A 17,744-nucleotide genomic window follows, 5' to 3' on the forward strand; every position below is an offset into this window, starting at 1 on the left:
ATATTTAAGCTGGACAAATATTTTTAAAACCATGTCCACATCCCATTGGAAGCAACATAGTAAAGTAATTTAGTGTCTTGCCCAACAAAGTACAGTGGTGCCTCGCAAGACGAAATTAATTCGTTCCGCAAGTCTCTTCGTCTTGCGAGTTTTTCGTCTTGCGATGCACGGTTTCCCATAGGAATGCATTGAAAATCAATTAATGCGTTCCTAGGGAAACCGCCTTCAGACCAGGTCCGGGGACAGTCTGTCCCCGGACCTCTTCTGAAGGCTGGGACAAGGGCTTTTCTTCCCACCCCCAGCATTTTAAAAAACCCCGGGACAGCGGAGGACTTCTCCGCTGTCCGGGCGATCTTAAAATGCTGGCGGGCGGCATTTTAAAATCGCCCCGGGACAGCGGAGGACTTCTCCGCTGTCCGGGGCGATTTAAAAGCCCCTGGGAAGGCAGGCAGGGGGGACAAAGACTTTCGCCCCCCGCCCGCCTTCAGAAGGTGTTCCCGCCCCCCGCCCCGCTTCGGAACAGCTGGGGCAGGTGTTCCCGCCCCCCCGCCCCGCTTCGGAGCACCGGGAGAAGCGATCTCCCCGCAGCCCCTTGCTTCAAAAGAGAAGACCCGCTGTCCCCGGGGCAAGCTTCGTTTTGCGAAGCAAGCCCATAGGGAAATTCGTCTTGCGAGGCAACTCCAAAACGAAAAAACCTTTCGTTTTGCGAGTTTTTCGTCTCGCGAGGCGTTCGTCTTGCGGGGTACCACTGTAATCAACTTTCATGGCCAAAGAGAAGGAACAATATACACTTTCACTCATTCATCCAATTACAGCTATTCCATGAATGGGTTTACTTAAAATCAGATGAGAAGAGAAGATATCCATTCTTTGACATGGGAGACTAGATTGGAAAGAGTATCAATATATGTGTGTAGGAGTTGAGGGGAAGATGCAGCCACACAGGGAGGTTAAGCTGGAACAACCTGTTGTTGGAATGGACTTGCCAACAGCGCAAGGCCACAACCACATTTTCTTGGAATCCATTTCTAACGACCTTTGCTTAAATTTAGGGAGCATGCAATTAGTATTGCTCAAGAGCAAAACTACCTTCTGTACTAAGTATTACATGTGGTCCACTTCCATAACTGAGGCTGCGAATCCTCTTTCCGCATAAAGTTTCAAGTTTCTTTGGTACAATGGTACTCTGGTTATCTCCAGTTCCCAAACAATTACTACAGTTTAATCCAAATACAAATACCTGGAAAGAGAGACCAATAACACTATATTTTAATGCTTATATTTATAGCAACAGTCATCAAGATGAAAGTGAATCAGGGTAAATATACAATTTATAAGATTTAATAGGATTCTTACTATATCCATTTCAGCTATAGTGTCTTTATAATGATAGCATGGTTTTGCAATGAACTCTAAATGGCCAAAATCAGGCAAACTCAACACAGTATGCTATGGATAAAAAATGCTGGAGCTATGATTATTTTATGAAATTGGATTTCTTTAATAATATGGAAGGAACACTCTGATTTTAAACATCCAAGGTCAAAACACATTTTGGTTGGAATTATACCCGTGAAAGCCACTGTATAATTTACTTAACTATCACCTATATGTTCAATTTTCTTTCTTTGAAATTACTCCACATATACAGCGTTTGTACTTAGAAATGTTTTATTTTTCTTGTTCTTACATGTTTATAACATTGATATAGGAAGCCATGAATCTTTACCAACCTTTGGAGAACTGGGACAAAACTAACAAAGTCAGTTTCAATAGGGACAAATGTAAGGTTCTAAGAATGAACATTTGCAAATCACTTGCGTTGTTTTTGGCTTATGCACCAGATATACAAACTTTTTTTTTAAGTTAAGCCATTTAACCTAGACAACCCAATATTTACCTCATCACTGTGGGTGATGTATATCGCTTCATTGGCAGATGTTCCAAATACACATGCTTTTCGGATGGTTGATATTTCTTGTGGCGAAAGCAAAGTAAATATTGGCCACTTTCCAACATCCATCATGACTTCACAGTTCTTTATACCAGACTTATAATTATGCTGGCATTTTGCCTCCAATTAAAACAAAATCATGGAGTCACCTGGAAGAGAAGAAAGGATAGAAAGACTGGATTTTCAGATATGGAAAACCTATTTCTATATTGTGGTGCAGACACAGAGATGCCTAACTCTGGGTTACACAGATTTACACATGTGTGTAGTACAGCTGCAGGGATGTATTCCTAGGCAGCCCTGCAAATAATCAGAGGTAGCAGTCGCACATCTCCTGATGCACTTGTTAACCCACCAGCCCATTCCCAAAGCAGAGAGGGAGTTACTATCCCATACAGACCGTCCACTACTCTTTGCCTTCCCATATCTACAGGGAGTTGCCAGAGTTGCAGCTGCCATTTCATTTTGAACAAAAACGTCAGCTAAGCCTGTGCAGGCAGCCTTCACAACATTGCTATAGAGACTTACTAATAGTGCTGAATAGAACATGAAAAGGCTTGAGAAATGGCATTCCACTGTTGCAAAGCAGCAGCACAAACATCAAAAGCGAGCTTTGTTGCCATTGCTCAGATGACATCTCTGAAATGACCCAACAATGCTAGCATACAAACCAGGTCAAAACAAGAAATCCTGCAAGTTTAGTGGTATTGAAAGTTAAACAGAGACAACCATGTTTACATGAAACAAAAGGTAGACTGTCAAGTATGTTTCAAACCTAAAGCTTTAACTCTCTGTAATACCAGGAGTGACAAAAGTTGTTTCCATATCTCAGTATTGTTTTTTAAAAATCTTACCTTGTTGCACACAGAAGGAGCTGAGCTGATAAAACCAGTGTGCAGCACAAACCTTTGAGATAATGTCACATGAAGCATGTTCTGTACACTCTGTAATTCCCTGCAAGGGCTGCTGGGAATTGCAACATATGAAAGACACTAAAATTCAGGAAACAAGTAGCCAACACATCTGTGTGGCTCCAGACACTAGGCTAGAAACATGTGGACCAAGGCAAGTGATGATGTAACAAAAAAGGAGGCTAACTGGAAAAGACTGGTAACTGGGTCACCACCTGCATGTGGCAAAGAGGCATCCTCAGCCTCCCAAACCCAGGCTCTATCCGCTGGCCCAAAATGGGCCTCGGTTTATTTCAGGGATGAGGAATGTCAAGCACAGAGACCAAATGCAGCACTCCAGACCTCTCTATTTGGCCCTTAGGATTCTCTCCCCATTCACAGCCACATCCTTTGCTCAAAGAGGGTACTAAGTAGGGTCCGTGTTTTTGCCAGGCCTTGAATTCTGCTCATGCTTTTTGTTCCCCTACACCAGGGGTGTCCAAACTTTTTTCAAAGAGGGCCAGATCTGATGAAGTGAACACGCATGAGGGCCGACCAAAATTGTTGAGCTTTTTATTTTTAGGATTGAAGTTGACCCCAAAGTTGTTGAGCTGCTTTTAGGATTGAAAATTCAGGTAGGTAGCTGTATTGGTCTGACACAGTCGAAATATATATTTAAAAAATTTAAAAATTGTCTGATAACACCTTAGAGACCAACTAAGTTTGTTCTTGGTATAAGCTTTTGTGTGCATGCACACAAAGAGATGGGTGATTTACCATAACCATTGAGTCTATCACCCATCTCCTACTACCCGCCTGAAAAAAACCCCACCCCACCCCACCCCACTATATATAAGGGTCTGGTGACTTCTGTTTCAGTGTATCTGAAGAAGTGTTTTTTTATTTTTTTATATATTTAGGATTGCAGTTGTTGAATTTTTTTACAATTTTACCCCAAAGTTTTTTTAAGGGTTTTACCCCAGGACATATACTGCCACGGGGGCCAGATTAAATCAACAGGTGGGCCAGATTAGGCCCCGGAAACAGGCTTTGGACATGCCCGCCCCACACTGGGGGATGTCCAAGTGTGTGGGGTATCTGAGTACCCTACTGTACAAAGGAAAATGTCACACTTGTGGTTCTGACCACTTTTCCTCTGCCCCCCCACTCCCGGCATAAAAAAGTTTTGACATAAAAAAACTCAGAGCACGACATTTCCCCAGGAAATCAAAGCATTTGTTTGCACAAAACATAAAGTGATTCAAGCATCTCACTAGACTCAAAGGATGGGGCTCAACACTATTCCTCCTCAGAGTAGAACCATGGACATGACCCACTTAGGTTCATTCATTTCCATGGGGTTACCCTGAACAGGACATTGCTGAATGCAAACCATGGTGTTGGAAAGTATGGTAGTCCAAGTCCCATAGTCTGACAGCCCTTTTGCTCAGGGCAGGATGCCACTACACAGGCAAACCTCTAGGGCAGCAGAGCCCGCTGTCTCCCACTGCTGTCTGCTCTGCTAGCCAAAATATGCTTCCCTGTAGTTTCCACCTACTGGCTCTGGATTTGCCTTCTAGAGCAGATTTTCAGATATTTAAAAAGCATTATCATCATGTCCCCCTTAATCTTCTCCTCCCCAAGCTAAACACAACCACAGCCCCAGTCCCCATCAGACACTACTGGTTTGGGGTTCCATTTTAAATCAGAATATGTTACATCGTTTGAACCATTAAGGAAGATATAGAGTGCTAATTACACACTGCTAAACAGATTTGAGTACATTCCTGTCTTAGCTGCCCATCTAAAAATGTGACATTTCTAATTTCTTTCAGACATAGCTTAAGGATAAATAAAATATATTTTGGTTCTTTTAACAAGTTTAAATGATTGTTTTAGGAGAGAAAAGGGGTTCACAAATGGACATACGGGAGAGAAATGGTTGCCATGTCACTTGAACATATGGACGTATCCTGCAAGAGCTTGAATAGTGAAACTGTCAAATTAGGCCAGCACTGCGTTTATAATTTGTACGCATCTGTAACTTCTATCACCAGCCACAAAAACGCTCCTGCCTGTTAACTTGGCTGCAACGCAAACCACCCCTTCTGACTTCGAGTCTTTTATGCGGCCGCACCTGACTCGGCTTTCTCGCCAGGAAGGCAGCCGGGACGGGCTCCGCTCTGAAGAGAAGAGCGCTCCTTCGGCGGAATCCTGCCCCGGGCCTTGACTCCGGAAGGGGAGGCCGGGGGCGCCACGACGGGCCGCGTCTGGCCCGCGCCCCCCTCAGAAAGCGACGCCTGCAGCTCGAAAGCCTCGTCCGCGTCCCTACCTGCCAGTCTCGTCCGGCGAGGCGACGGTGAGGCCCGGCTTGGGGATCCCCGGAGAGGCGCGCCTTCGCTCCCGCCCCGAGGACGGCGGGCGGGCGGCGCTGCGCGGGGAGCGGAGGAGACGGGCCGGCGCAAGGACCCGCGCGGCCAGGCGCCACTCCGCGAGAGAGCTCCGCCCGCTCCCTGTCCCGCGCCTGCTCCGTGGGGCCACAGCCAATCAAAGGCGCGGGAAAGGCGGCCTCCCGACGCCCCTTGGATCGCCGTAGAGCTAGTAAGCGGGGAAAGCAAGAGGGACGCGCTCCCGGCCCTGCCTTCCCTCGGAGGAGGCGGAGCTCCAAGCACTGCTCTCCTGAGGGAAGCAACAAGCACAATTGGTACCAGCTGGCCACACGCGGTTCATTGTGTTTTTGGCACCTCACACCAGGGCAGAAATGCTGCTTGCGTGGGCACCCTTGTCCCCCCTCTTTCTGCGTGCCGCATCTTGAGACCCCTTCCAACTCTACCATTCTGATTCTATATACCCTGCTGATGTTTTAAAGCAGGTGCTTCTGCCTTCACAATTGCCAAATACTTGTTTACAGGGTTTGTTTGTTTTTAAGTTTCTGCATCAGAGGCCTAAAGTGTTGCAGGTAAATATACTTCTAAGTAAACATGGTTGCAAGTTGAGCTATTCATTTCACCTGAGAATCTGTCATGTGGATCTAGTGGAACCACCTGATTTGATCAGTTTCACAACCCAGACAGGAAACTTGCAGCCTTAGTTTCCCCTACTTGTTAGTTACACAATTCTACTGTAACAGAAGGGAAATGCAGATTACGAAACAGTGTCTGTAGCACAGGGCTTAACGACTGCAATGTTCATTCTACACATCTGTATTTGGAAGTAACCACTGCTGTTTTCATTGAAACCCACTAGTTAAATAGTGTGTACACTGAGTAACCCTCATTCCAGGAAACAATTAAGGCTAAGTGATGATAGTTCATGGGAAAGGACATGCAAAGCATGAGATGGCTGTGAAACCAGAAATAAATGAGAGTCAATAGAAAGGAGTGGTTATCCACCATCCCTAGGGATAACTTCTCCTGCTGTGCCTCACTTGCACATTTTCCTATTCACAGCTGCCAAGAGATTGTGCAGCTATTCCGTTCTTTTTTCCTTAATGGATTTTCTGTGGCAAGATAAAAAGATAAGAACACACACAAGAGATCACAATTTGCTTACTATGTTCGTTGGACTGCCGTACAATTGTGTGAAGGAGGCAAGATGATGGTACATTTAAAGCTTTGTCTGGAAGCACCCCAAGAAAGACAGAAGAAGCCTAGCAAAAACACAGGACAATTTGACAATGCGCTATAAAAAGTGAATGAACAAAGCAAGACAATTCCACATTAAACATCCTGTTTATTATTGCACACTGCTTTGATACTTATGTGAAAAGTGGGATGTAAACCTTTGAATGAATATACAAAAATAGTGAGGAAGCATCATCTGACTAGCAATAGCACTCCAGAGTATCAGCATCTCTCTGTCACCTTACCTGACTCCTAACTGGAGATGGTCTATCATTGAGCATTGGGATCATTTTATCAGTATTTTATTTAATGTATCTTATTTAATCTATGCTGGGATTCAGGGTGACTTACATTTCAAAAATGTCATTACAAAATACAAGTAATGTTATTAGCTTAATAATCGTTGCAAACGTAATGTTGGGGGGCTTGTTGTGCAGGAAACCTCTACCCCGTATCTGACTTCAACAGCTTATCTGGGCTCCATTTCAGCCACCAGAATTGTGAAATTTACCAGATTGGCTGAGAAGCAGTTTCAGTCTAGTCAGATACAGTGGCTACATATATATCCCCTAATTTCCACCCCCAGTGGCTTCTGATAGTCTTTTACCCCTGTTGCAGGTGTATATGTCATGCTATTACACTAGTGTTGGATTACTGCATATGTGGAACACTGCAAGTATATTCCCTGAGATTAGTTTCCTATCACATACAGAATAGGACAACACTCAGAACTGTACTATATCTTTTTTAAAAAAAGCATTACTGCCATTGTCATTTTACAATCAAACTGAGGCTTGATTAATTTGACAATGACCACAAATTGCTATGTGACACCGTATTTTTCCTTCGAACAGAAGACTCTTTAACAGAACAAAGATATCAGACAAAAGTTATGACACCTTTTTGTACATGAATATCAATGTGCTAAATACAAAGCTTCTTAATTAGATGCATATTCAAAATAAAGAATTATTATATATTATGTTGACCATTGTAAATACTGTTTTATTTTTGGTAATGCTTTAAGAAGTCAGTTCAGGTTACTAGAGGACATATTGTCATTTGAAAATGGTCAGAGAAAAGTAAGCCTACAAATCCACTTAAAGCACATCACTGTTTTCAAAATAAGGTCTTACAGGTTTGTAGTATTTGATAGCAGCTTTTTATTGGTTATAAAACCTAAGCCCATATACAAAATTAGGAACACATTTAGATGCCTCTTTTGAAGTAACAATTTAATCTATTAACTGAGAGTTAAAAAAATAACACAATGCAATTTTAAACCACTTCTGAAAACTTAAAAGTGCAGCAATATACTTTTGGCTTGCATACAAAGATCCTAATACATGGCATGACTGGAAGAAACTCTGCAAGTGGGGTAAGAGAGAGAAGGGATACCATTTCCTCCATCTGCAGCCTTCTGTGCCTCCTGTTCTGGAGGCCTCTTGACACTCTGATATCACTTATATCAGTAGATGGGAGGAAACTCTCAGCACAACTGCAAAAATCTCCCCCTCTTGCACAGCAGGATCTTTGGATTCAAGCATTTGTTTCCTTTAACTTTAAAATGGTTGGATCCCAAACAAGGGCTGATAAGGTGACAGAATAATGAGAAAAATCTAAGTTACTGCTTTAAACAAGTTTTCCTATGTTCATCTCAGTCTTCACAGTAGTGAAAAATCATTTATCTCATTTTGTGTGTAGCATCTAAGACAGCGGACACAGGCATACTATAAAATGATGGGCATTTTTTCACATCATCAACTGCATACCTGCTTTGAAATTCCAAAACCTATGACCAAATCTAATTCTGATTTTGAAATGTCTAGTTTTTAGCAAGCACAACACAATTCCAGTAAAATGTGTTAATATAGGACACAGTTACCAAATGAACTTAATGTCTGGGTAAAGAAAAAAGGCACAATGAACTTCAACTCAATTTTATGTGCACAAGAGTTGAAAAGTCTGAGCCACCTTAAAGAGAAATTGATTTTAAAATTTATAAAACCTATAAATAGAGGCCAAACCACTGTATTAAAACACAGTATCTAGCAAGTAAAAATCTTGCAGTTTAAAACACATACTTGTATCATTTTAAGATACAATACAACTCACTCTTTAAAGTGGCTCCACCTTGGCAGATAGATTTAATGAATGAACACCTGCAATGTTTTGCTCATCAGTGGAAAAACAGCTGATCAACAAAGCTTGTGATGGCATCTGTCCTTATCTTCGTCACAGTAAATACAACCCACATCCAATAACTACATTAGTTTTACGTTTTCAGTATCCCTTCACATCAAGGCATTGGGGAAAGTACATCCAGTGAACAACAGCAACAATACCAGTTTGTGTGACAGGTTACAAAGTTTAAATTTCATCTTTACCCACAGCAATCCCAGATCCTCTGAAAAGCCAGGCTGGACATTACCCCAATATTAATGATCTCCCATGTTACCAGCTTATGCAAATTTATTCATGGTGAGCTGCATGTTACGCTTCTTCTGAATAGTAGCAGCTTCCACAAAGCCTCACACAACTAATACATATCTTAACTATATGAATAGGTTTAGAGACTAATTTTTCTATTATTTTTCCAATACTCCAAGAATGAAGCTTTTATGATGCTCCTAAAATAGTTGCTAGTTTGTTGCCAACCACATCATCATAAGCACTGGTAAGTAAAAAAATAGTTTAAGACTAAATTACAGTAAACATGAAAGCTCCACAGTTTAAACCAATATAAATCAACATTATTCAGTTATAAATTTAAAACAAAAATAATGCATTGACTACTAAAAGATGAAAGCAAGATTCTTGCTAACCAATGCTCATTTGGGGTAGCTTTGTTTCTTTAATATGGAATTCTTGCTTTCAACTTAAAACAAAGTTCAAGTCCGTAACAGATTGTAGCTCAGGTAAAATACCATGCACAGCATTTTCATTATTTCCAAAACAGCAGGAACACACAGGCTGAAGAGTGGTCAAGTACAGCTTGCTGTTCTCAAAAATTAGGTATACTGGTCATGTTTTACTAGTCCAAATGCAAACTTCATTCTTCAAACCCAAGCTTCTAAGGCAGTAATGAACACAATTACTGATATACGTAGTCTGTTTTTACACTAATCAATTACCAAGTTCTTTTAAAATTTCAGTTTCACCAATGAAAATAATTTGACTTGCGTTTTCTTTGTTTATTCTTCCACATTAAATATATGAAAATATGTTTGTAGAGGACAACAGTAGAGGCTTAAAAAATAAACAGGGCCTCTTGGAAGTCTTCCAAAATGTCAGCATCATACTAAAGAGTCTTGATCCACAGTGCACTATTTTAGAAAGAAAGCTACTCTTCTGTGGAAAGCCAATGAGCCGCCACCACAAAGGGATATTCTTAAAACTGCAGACTGCAGTTGTCAGCTTGTGGCACCAGGGGCAAAAAAAAGGCAAAAACAAGAGAGGAAAGGTAGCACGGGTTGTTAAAAAACAACAACTCTGAACAGTTTATGAGATCATGCATATGCATTCATGGTCCGTGTGAGAGTTACTTTTGGCAACGGCGAAGTGACGGAGATACAACTTGCTTTAGAAGCATCAGACAAAGAGGCATATGCTTGGAGTCCTTTTTTCAACGGCAACCATCAGGTGGTACATTTTACAGGTGTGGAATAGAAAAGCTGCATTGTATGGAACTTAAAAATTAAATTCTTTTGTTTGAAGATTGGCCGTTGGATCAAAATTGTAAGTACCTCCTTGTGTTGCCTCAGGAATGAGGCTGGGATCTTCATCAATCTACAAAAGCAAAGAAAGTGCATACCATGGGATTTCATTGTTCACCTTATAAATAGCCCCCACTCACAGACAACATATTCCGCCCAACAGTACAAGAGCAGGTATCAAAAATGCACACCATGCATACAGAAGGCTTGGACATGTTACAAAAGTTGAGACATTTTGAAATCTGCTGCTCTTATGAGCAATCTCCTGGGGCATTGAGCTGGTGGCAATCCCTCGGAACTCTATTTGAATGCCAATAATTACACTGGGATGGCTTGCTCCTGACAATGAGTTGGTGATGGACCTAACACACTACTAGACCCTGCAGCTCACCTCAAATAGTAACTTAACTGTTATTAATAATGCATGAAGATAGCTACTAATTCCTCAAATAAATACATCAAGTGATGTCCTGAAACCAACTTGAGGCTTTGAGAAAGCTAGAGTATCATTTTGTCTTTGTTTAGCAAAGTAAATTATTTGTAAGTTATTGGGGTGGGGAGTTGTTGTATCTAGAGGCTGTGCTGAGGGCAAGGAGAGGCAAGTAAGCTATTTACACACACACATACATTGGGGTGCTACATGACATGGAATATTACTTATTTCCAGCACTTTTATTTCATGCTTACTGTACTGTGTACATGACTATTACTAAATTGGTCCTCCAAACTGAAGTGAATTACAGATTGCAGCATTGAGCATGCAGAAGAGAGGGTGTTAAGGGTAGTCTTCCAGCATTACCCAGCATGCATATGTGAGTATTTGTTCCACAACATTTTAAAGTTTTCAAAATCTCCATCCTCAGGTGCTGCTGTAAACTATGTGCAGAGCACCTATCTCAGTTGCAAGTAATGCATATCTTAGGAACCTCAGCAGAAGCTGCTGCATCCTGTTTTAACAAGCCAGCACGTTTCTGTTTTGCTGGTAATATGAAGTACTGCACAGATGTAACACTGGCTGGAATAGAACACGGAATGGAAACTGTGCCCCCGGTGTACAGGGAAAAAGTGGTTTTTCAGAGCATTTTACATTGGCCCACACCAATATTTCTGCAGAGTACTCAAAGCAGCCACTTACTGCTGTTACATTTTAGAAGTCAGAGGTACTTACTTCATCACCAGAGAAATACTGATCTATTATTTCAAATGCTAGCTTATAAATGTCTTCATTCTCATGTTGTTGCAGTGCTTCAATTTTCTCCAAGCCTGGTCAAAGAGAAGCAAGAAAAATGACAAGTTTAATAAATTAAGAAATTGCAAGCTGTAACCCAATTAAGTCTGTCTGCCAGTGGAATGAAGACAGCTGGTGGCATGGAATCACAGAAATGTAGAGTTGGAAGAGACCATGAGGGTCATCTAGTTCAGGGGTCAGCAAAGTTTTTGTGGCTTGGGCTGGTTCACGGTCCCGCAGATGCCATGGTGGGCCGGAGTGTGTGTGTGTGCGCGCGCGCGCGCAAACGCTATTTCTGACGCTCCTTCTGGTGCGGAGGAGGCATGTGCAGCTTCCCATTGGCTGCAGGAAGTTCCTGCAGCCAATGGGAAGCTGGCCAGCGTCCCGGAAGGTGGTCCCCACTCTGCTCTGCGCTGGTTTAGCACGGCGCACGTGAGCCGACCGAGCGGGCAGCGGGGGTCCATGAGCCTTAGGTTGCCGACCCCTGATCTAGTTCATCCCCCTGCAATGCAGGAATCTCAGCTCAAGCTTCCATGACAGATGGCCATCCAACCTCTGTTTAAAAACCTCCAAGGAAGGAGAGTCCACAACCTCCCAAGGGAGACTGTTCCACTGTCTAACAGCCCTTACTGTTAGAAAGTCCTTCCTGATGTTGAGTCAGAATCTCCTTTCTTATAACTTGAAGCGATTGGTTCAGGTCCTACATTCTGGAGCAGCAGAAAACAAGCTTGCTCCATCTTCCATGTGACAGACCTTTAGATATTGGAAGATGGCTTTCATGTTACCTCTTAGCCTTCTCTTCTCTGAGCTAAATATGCCCAACTCCCCCAACTGAGTCTGATCCTCATAAGGCTTGGTTTCCAGACCCTTGGTCATCATGGTCTAACTCCTCTGTGCACATTCCAGCTTGTCCATATTGTTCTTAAACAGTGGTGCCCTGAACTGGACACAGGACTCCAGGTGGAATTGTAGGGTGGTACTATGACTTCCCTTGAGCTGGACAGCTAGGCATTCATGCCAGGCCAATATGCACATTCCCTTGCGCTTCAGAGAGAGCTTTCAATTCCTATGTGTGAGAAGTGTACCCTTTTCATTATGTCTAAGTGCAATTGTGCAGGAATGTCTGCAAGTACAAGATCTTTGCCTGGGTGATACTGGATGTGCACATCCTAATTTTGTCCCTGCATTAACATGTGCCAAAGCCTTTTTGGGGTGCTCAACAATGGCTTCTGTACAGTGGTTTCCAGTGGCTTATGATCCAATTGGACGTGCACTGTCTGGCCAAACGTAAGTTGACGGAAGCATTCCATTCTGAACACTACAGTCAACAGTTCTTTTTCAATCTGTGCATATCCCATTTCAGTTTCTGATATTGCTCTACTGGCCAGTGCAACTGGCTGCAGTTTCTGTAGCAGGGCAGCTGCTAGCCCTGTCTCAGGTGCATTACACTGAAACCCAGCCAGATGGGTGAGGTATTATTATTATTATTATTATTATTATTATACTAACTGCTAACCTGAATGGTAATACTTTAGTTCAGGACTCCTGGCTATTGTGTCTGTAATCTTCTCAAATGTACTTCCTGTAGAGCTAGTATCCAGAAATAACAATGCCCCACTGGTTCTCTCTATTCCACCACGTTTCTGTTGCACCAACTTTATCAATGCTGTTCTCTTAAGACCAAACACACCCCAAACACACTCTGTTTGGAGGTGCATATCGCATTTTACCAAATCACATCTTACCTCCACATTCTTCTATAATTTCTGCTATTGTGCTTGCTTCATCACCAGCCATTATTAGAATGTTTTTCAGCCCATCCAGAACCACCTGAACCACTTGAGAATCTTTGACTGACAACAAATTACAGAATGGTGGGATCACATTCTGTTGCACAAGGTATTCAACCTAAACAGAAGAGATACTTATGATTAATTTCTTCCTTATAAATGGTTCTAATTTGGTTACTGATTTGACTACTTGAGACACATACCTGATCTTTTCTACCACTTATTGTTAAGTTGCTGATTGCCCAAGCAGCTTCCTTTTGTGTGCCAAAGTCTCCCTAAAGGATATAAAAGGTGCTTTAAAGTAGCAAAGTAATATATGTAGACATACAATCTTGCAACAAAAATATGAGAAACAGCCAGATTCAGCATTTAACTGACCTTAGCCAGCTGGTGAATGATCATAGGGATAAGTCCAGCATCTATTACAGCTTGAACTTGTTGCTGATTTCCTGCAGTGATATTGGAAAGGAACCAAACTGCTTCCTGAAATAAAACAAAACAAAACCCTGCATGTGAAGTTGTCTTAGACAGAGACATTTACCAATGCCTGCTAACTTGACATTTTTAACTGGAGATAGAAGGGATTAAACATAGAATCTTCAACATAAAAAAACCATGATTTATCAACATGCTTTTAAACTTTTAATTTCAGCCTGTTTCCAGATAGAAACATTGCATGGTGACAAAATGAGATTTCAAGCAACTGATACTTTTCTTCTGGAAATTTGTTAATAAAAGCTGGATGGATGGGGCATTTATGGATGTTCATGAGTTGTGGGAATAGAATAGGATGGGATAAATTGTGCATATTGTATAATCTGTTGTAAATTTAAGACAGAATTTGGGTGGGGTGGGGGGTGTAGTTAGTGAGGTAACTGTGGTAGACTGTGAGTCAGGATGTGCTTTGGCAAGAGGGAAGGTGTTGCCTTTCAAAAGGTGGAGTGACTGTAGAAGTGGTCCTCCAAAGGTGGAGGAAGCTTACAGATGGGTCCTGTTTCAAAGCATTGAAGAAGCACTGACCAACCAGTCTGAGTGTTCACTTCTTCACTTCATGAGAGGAGCGTGGAAGAAGTACGTGAAGACATGTTCCCAAAGCAGGGAATGAGTGAACCTGTAACAGCTTCTTGGAAAGCAAGCTTCAGGGTGTGAAATGGATTGAAATATTTGAGTGTATATTAACCACACATAAAAACCCAAATGACTTGGTATCAGACATTTGTTTTCCCAGACTGCCTCAAGTAACAAATAAAAAGTTAATGAGTCTGCATTGAGAGAAATGGAAGTAATGAGAAGTAAAAAAGAGATAAAAGGAACAGAGGACTCTGTGAAATCAACTAAAACAGAGCCATATCCTCTGGCCTCTGAAGCAGCTGCATCCATTTTTAACATAGAAAGAAAAGTTATCAGAGTACCATGAGCTTTCCTTAAAGGGATATCTGGAATTCTTTACCACTGAGAAGCTTAATCCCAGTTCTTAAGAAGGATTTCAAGGTTTACACTGCTCCAGTGCTGGTGTACAAAATGGGATCTGCACAGTCAATTCCTTCCAGAAGTTAGTTGCTATGGCAGAAACAAACAATGATACTTCATGGGAGCACTCAACTACGTACTAATTAAAAGTGCATTAATGGAATATAAAGTAGAATGAGGGAAACATTTTCTTTGGCATTTTTTAGATCCCTTATTTCTTTATTGATGGCATTTCTATACCGCCCTTCACAATGTATTTTCAAGGAGCACTGGGGCAGAGTAAACATTTAAATTCTTCTTCGGAAAAGGAGAAATTTTTCCTGTTCAGTGCAAAAGCTGAGACTGCTTGTTCTGTTAAGCTAAAGAACAGATCATAGAAAAAATTCAATGAGTACTCACCTTGTTTATTTTCTCTTTTGGATGTGTCAGAAGATTTGGGAAATGGGAGAGGACATCACAGTTGAGAACAACTTGTGTCTGTTCATCAGTACCAGTTACTATGTTGCCAACTGCTCTTAGTGCTGCCGTCTACATTTGAAGAAAAAATATTAGTAAAATCTTTGATGGCCTTACGAGGTCCAGGCTTCATTCCCTAGGTTAGTTCATATGGGTTAAAATTTGAATTCACCCAAAGTGTAAGATTTTTAAAAGTGTATTTGTTTTAAATTAAAAACAAATAGGGGATGCATTCTGATTGCCACTAATGATAGTGTGGCACAGCCAAGAGGACTTCCAACCGGCAGGCAGAACCGTCCCCCGTCAATCACCTGACATCAAATGACCCCTTTTTGCCTGCCCTGGTCTTGCAGAGTGTTTTGCAAGCGGCTCAGCATGAGGTCTTGCAAAGCCCTATGCACAGTCCATTGAAACATAGAGCTCTGCAACCTGCAAACCCACTTTCAGAAAAGTCAGGGCTTCACCTGCCCCACACTGGGCATTATCTAAGGTGCCAGGTGTATGGCAGGTGGTTGTGGCTTGGGTCAAATGGGGAAGCATGGCAGGCCTAACTAGGGCTGCAGGATGGAGGACAACCTCACCCAGAACAGGCATATTGCCCAACTCCAGGAACCACCGAACTCATAGGACTCTGTCCTGCCAGGATTCAGTTTCAGTTTACTGTCCCTCATCCTTTTCTATGTAAATCCTTCATTTCACACCTCAAAACAGCTATGCCATGAGGATACCTTGTCTGGATTGATCATCTCCTTCCTCTGTCTGAGACATACACTATAAACATTCAGCTTTGAAGCAACAGAATAAGTTCATTACAATAGCTAAGCTTTAATAAAGCCTAGTGGAGTGAAACATGGGTTACATTTAAAAAGAAATATAAATTGTCCTATTTTTAATGAAACTTTAAGAGACCATATGAATAATTTAAAAGCATTGTCTAAGTGTCTTTAAATAAATGGATTTAACATTTGAATTATTGACTTTAGTTTTTATGTACAACAACAAAGCTGATCAGGTTTGGACAATGCAGAGGAGATAATTTCAGTTATAATAAAATTCATCCAAAAAATGATTACCTGAACTTTTACCTCCTGGTGGCTCAGCAGGGGAACTAGGAAAGGTACCACACCAGAATCTATCACCATCTGAATTTGCTCATTACCACCATCTGTTAGGTAGGACAAAGCCCAAACAGTGTCCACAAGGATCTGCAGAGAAGGGAAGTTTCCTTTGTCAATGTAAGATTGCAATAGACACCCAAATGGGATTGACCCCCCCTACACAACATGTCTGAAATGAATGACATGCTGTGAAAGAGAATTCTGTATGTTCAAATTGTTTTCTTGTGTTTTCTCCACACTGTTTATAATTTATTCTGAAAACAAGGTACCGTGGTACCTCGGTTTTTTAACATCTCTGTTGACAAATGTTTCGGTTTTCAAACGCCGTAAACCCAGAAGTAAATGCATCCGTTTTTGAATGCACCTCAGAAGTCAAATGGCTTCTGCTGAGTGTATAAATTATTTTCCCTCAATTTTCTCTATTAAATTTGCAGACCGCCCTTTGCGTCTCGGTTTTCAAACATTTTGGAACTCGAACAGTCTTCCAGAACAGATTATGTTTGAATACCGAGGTACCACTGTAGATGGTGCTGTCGGCACAAAGATTAGCAATGATATCAGCATGATCTTAGGAATTGATTTTTTCTTAGGTCTTCTTTTAGCACCAAAATGAAACAGTGCCAACAGCCCTAAGGGCAAGTTAGCTGCCCCCCAAAGTGACCAGAAGATGTATTTCTAACGTAAAAGCTCTGGATTAAACAGACATTCAGATAAAACCAGTGCAGAACAATGTTGCAATAGGATGCAGGAATCTAACCAGCACCGTAGAAATAGCATGAGATTGTGCACTAACCACTTTTGAACTCATGGTATATCAACAAAAGCATCTCATTGGGGGGGCCTAGCCTCTTATTGACTGCGTGTACCCACACTCCTATCTCCTTATACAGTCCTACCTCGGGTTGAAGTACCTTTGGGTTGAGCGTTTTCAGGTTATGCTCCGCAGCGACCTGGAAGTAACGGAACGTGTTACTTCCGGGTTTCGCCGCTCGTGCATGCGCAGACGCTCAAAATTACATCACTCGCATGCGCGGAAGCAGCGAATCGCGACCCACGCACGGGCAGATGCGGGTTGCATTCGCTTCAGGATGTGAACGGGGCTCTGGAACTGATCCCGTTCGCATCCAGAGGTACCACTGTATTTGTCTAAGTGCCATCTTCTGTTTATATATTTACACACACACACGTTATATATATTATTGTAAACAAGACTGTAAGCCACCCCGAGCATTTGTCAGTAATGTGGGGCATAAATGTGGAAAATAACATCTGAACAATTTAATAAAAAGTATTAAGAATTAAATTTGGTATGTTAGAACACACTGGTAACAGCAGTTTTGGATGCCATATCATGATTGAGGAGAAATAAGAGTCTCAGGAAGGAGGTTTGACCCCCCTAATTACAAGCAACATTGAATATATACAGGTACATTCCCACTCACATCAGTTTTAAGAAGCCTGAAATTTAAACTATATGGCAATCTTGGAGCTTTCTCCAA

General features: G+C 41.8%; 2 protein-coding genes across 6 annotated transcripts in view; both read right to left on the reverse strand.

Moving 5' to 3' along the window:
* The window catches only part of RCBTB1 (RCC1 and BTB domain containing protein 1), a 41,402-nt gene extending 36,084 nt beyond the window's left edge, over nt 1–5,318 (reverse strand). For 3 of the 5 annotated variants that reach the window (XM_080997422.1, XM_080997419.1, XM_080997423.1), the window contains exons 1-3: nt 5,177–5,318; nt 1,901–2,103; nt 1,090–1,240 (exon numbers count right to left, since the gene is read on the reverse strand). In XM_080997422.1, the coding sequence (XP_080853548.1) occupies nt 1,090–1,240; nt 1,901–2,026 (277 nt within the window). In that variant the 5' untranslated portion in view covers nt 2,027–2,103; nt 5,177–5,318. The other 2 variants (XM_080997421.1, XM_080997420.1) reach the window with 2 other exon arrangements.
* A 2,288-nt stretch (nt 5,319–7,606) lies between these two features.
* The window catches only part of KPNA3 (karyopherin subunit alpha 3), a 32,212-nt gene continuing 22,074 nt past the window's right edge, over nt 7,607–17,744 (reverse strand). The window contains exons 11-17 of the mRNA XM_080997424.1: nt 16,201–16,332; nt 15,071–15,199; nt 13,580–13,684; nt 13,405–13,476; nt 13,157–13,319; nt 11,352–11,446; nt 7,607–10,256 (exon numbers count right to left, since the gene is read on the reverse strand). Of these exons, the coding sequence (XP_080853550.1) occupies nt 10,158–10,256; nt 11,352–11,446; nt 13,157–13,319; nt 13,405–13,476; nt 13,580–13,684; nt 15,071–15,199; nt 16,201–16,332 (795 nt within the window). The 3' untranslated portion in view covers nt 7,607–10,157. The remainder of the gene's footprint in view (nt 10,257–11,351; nt 11,447–13,156; nt 13,320–13,404; nt 13,477–13,579; nt 13,685–15,070; nt 15,200–16,200; nt 16,333–17,744) is intronic.

This window comes from Podarcis pityusensis, assembly GCF_964106645.2.
Source record: "Podarcis pityusensis genome assembly, chromosome: 3".
Taxonomy (NCBI): domain Eukaryota; kingdom Metazoa; phylum Chordata; class Lepidosauria; order Squamata; family Lacertidae; genus Podarcis; species Podarcis pityusensis.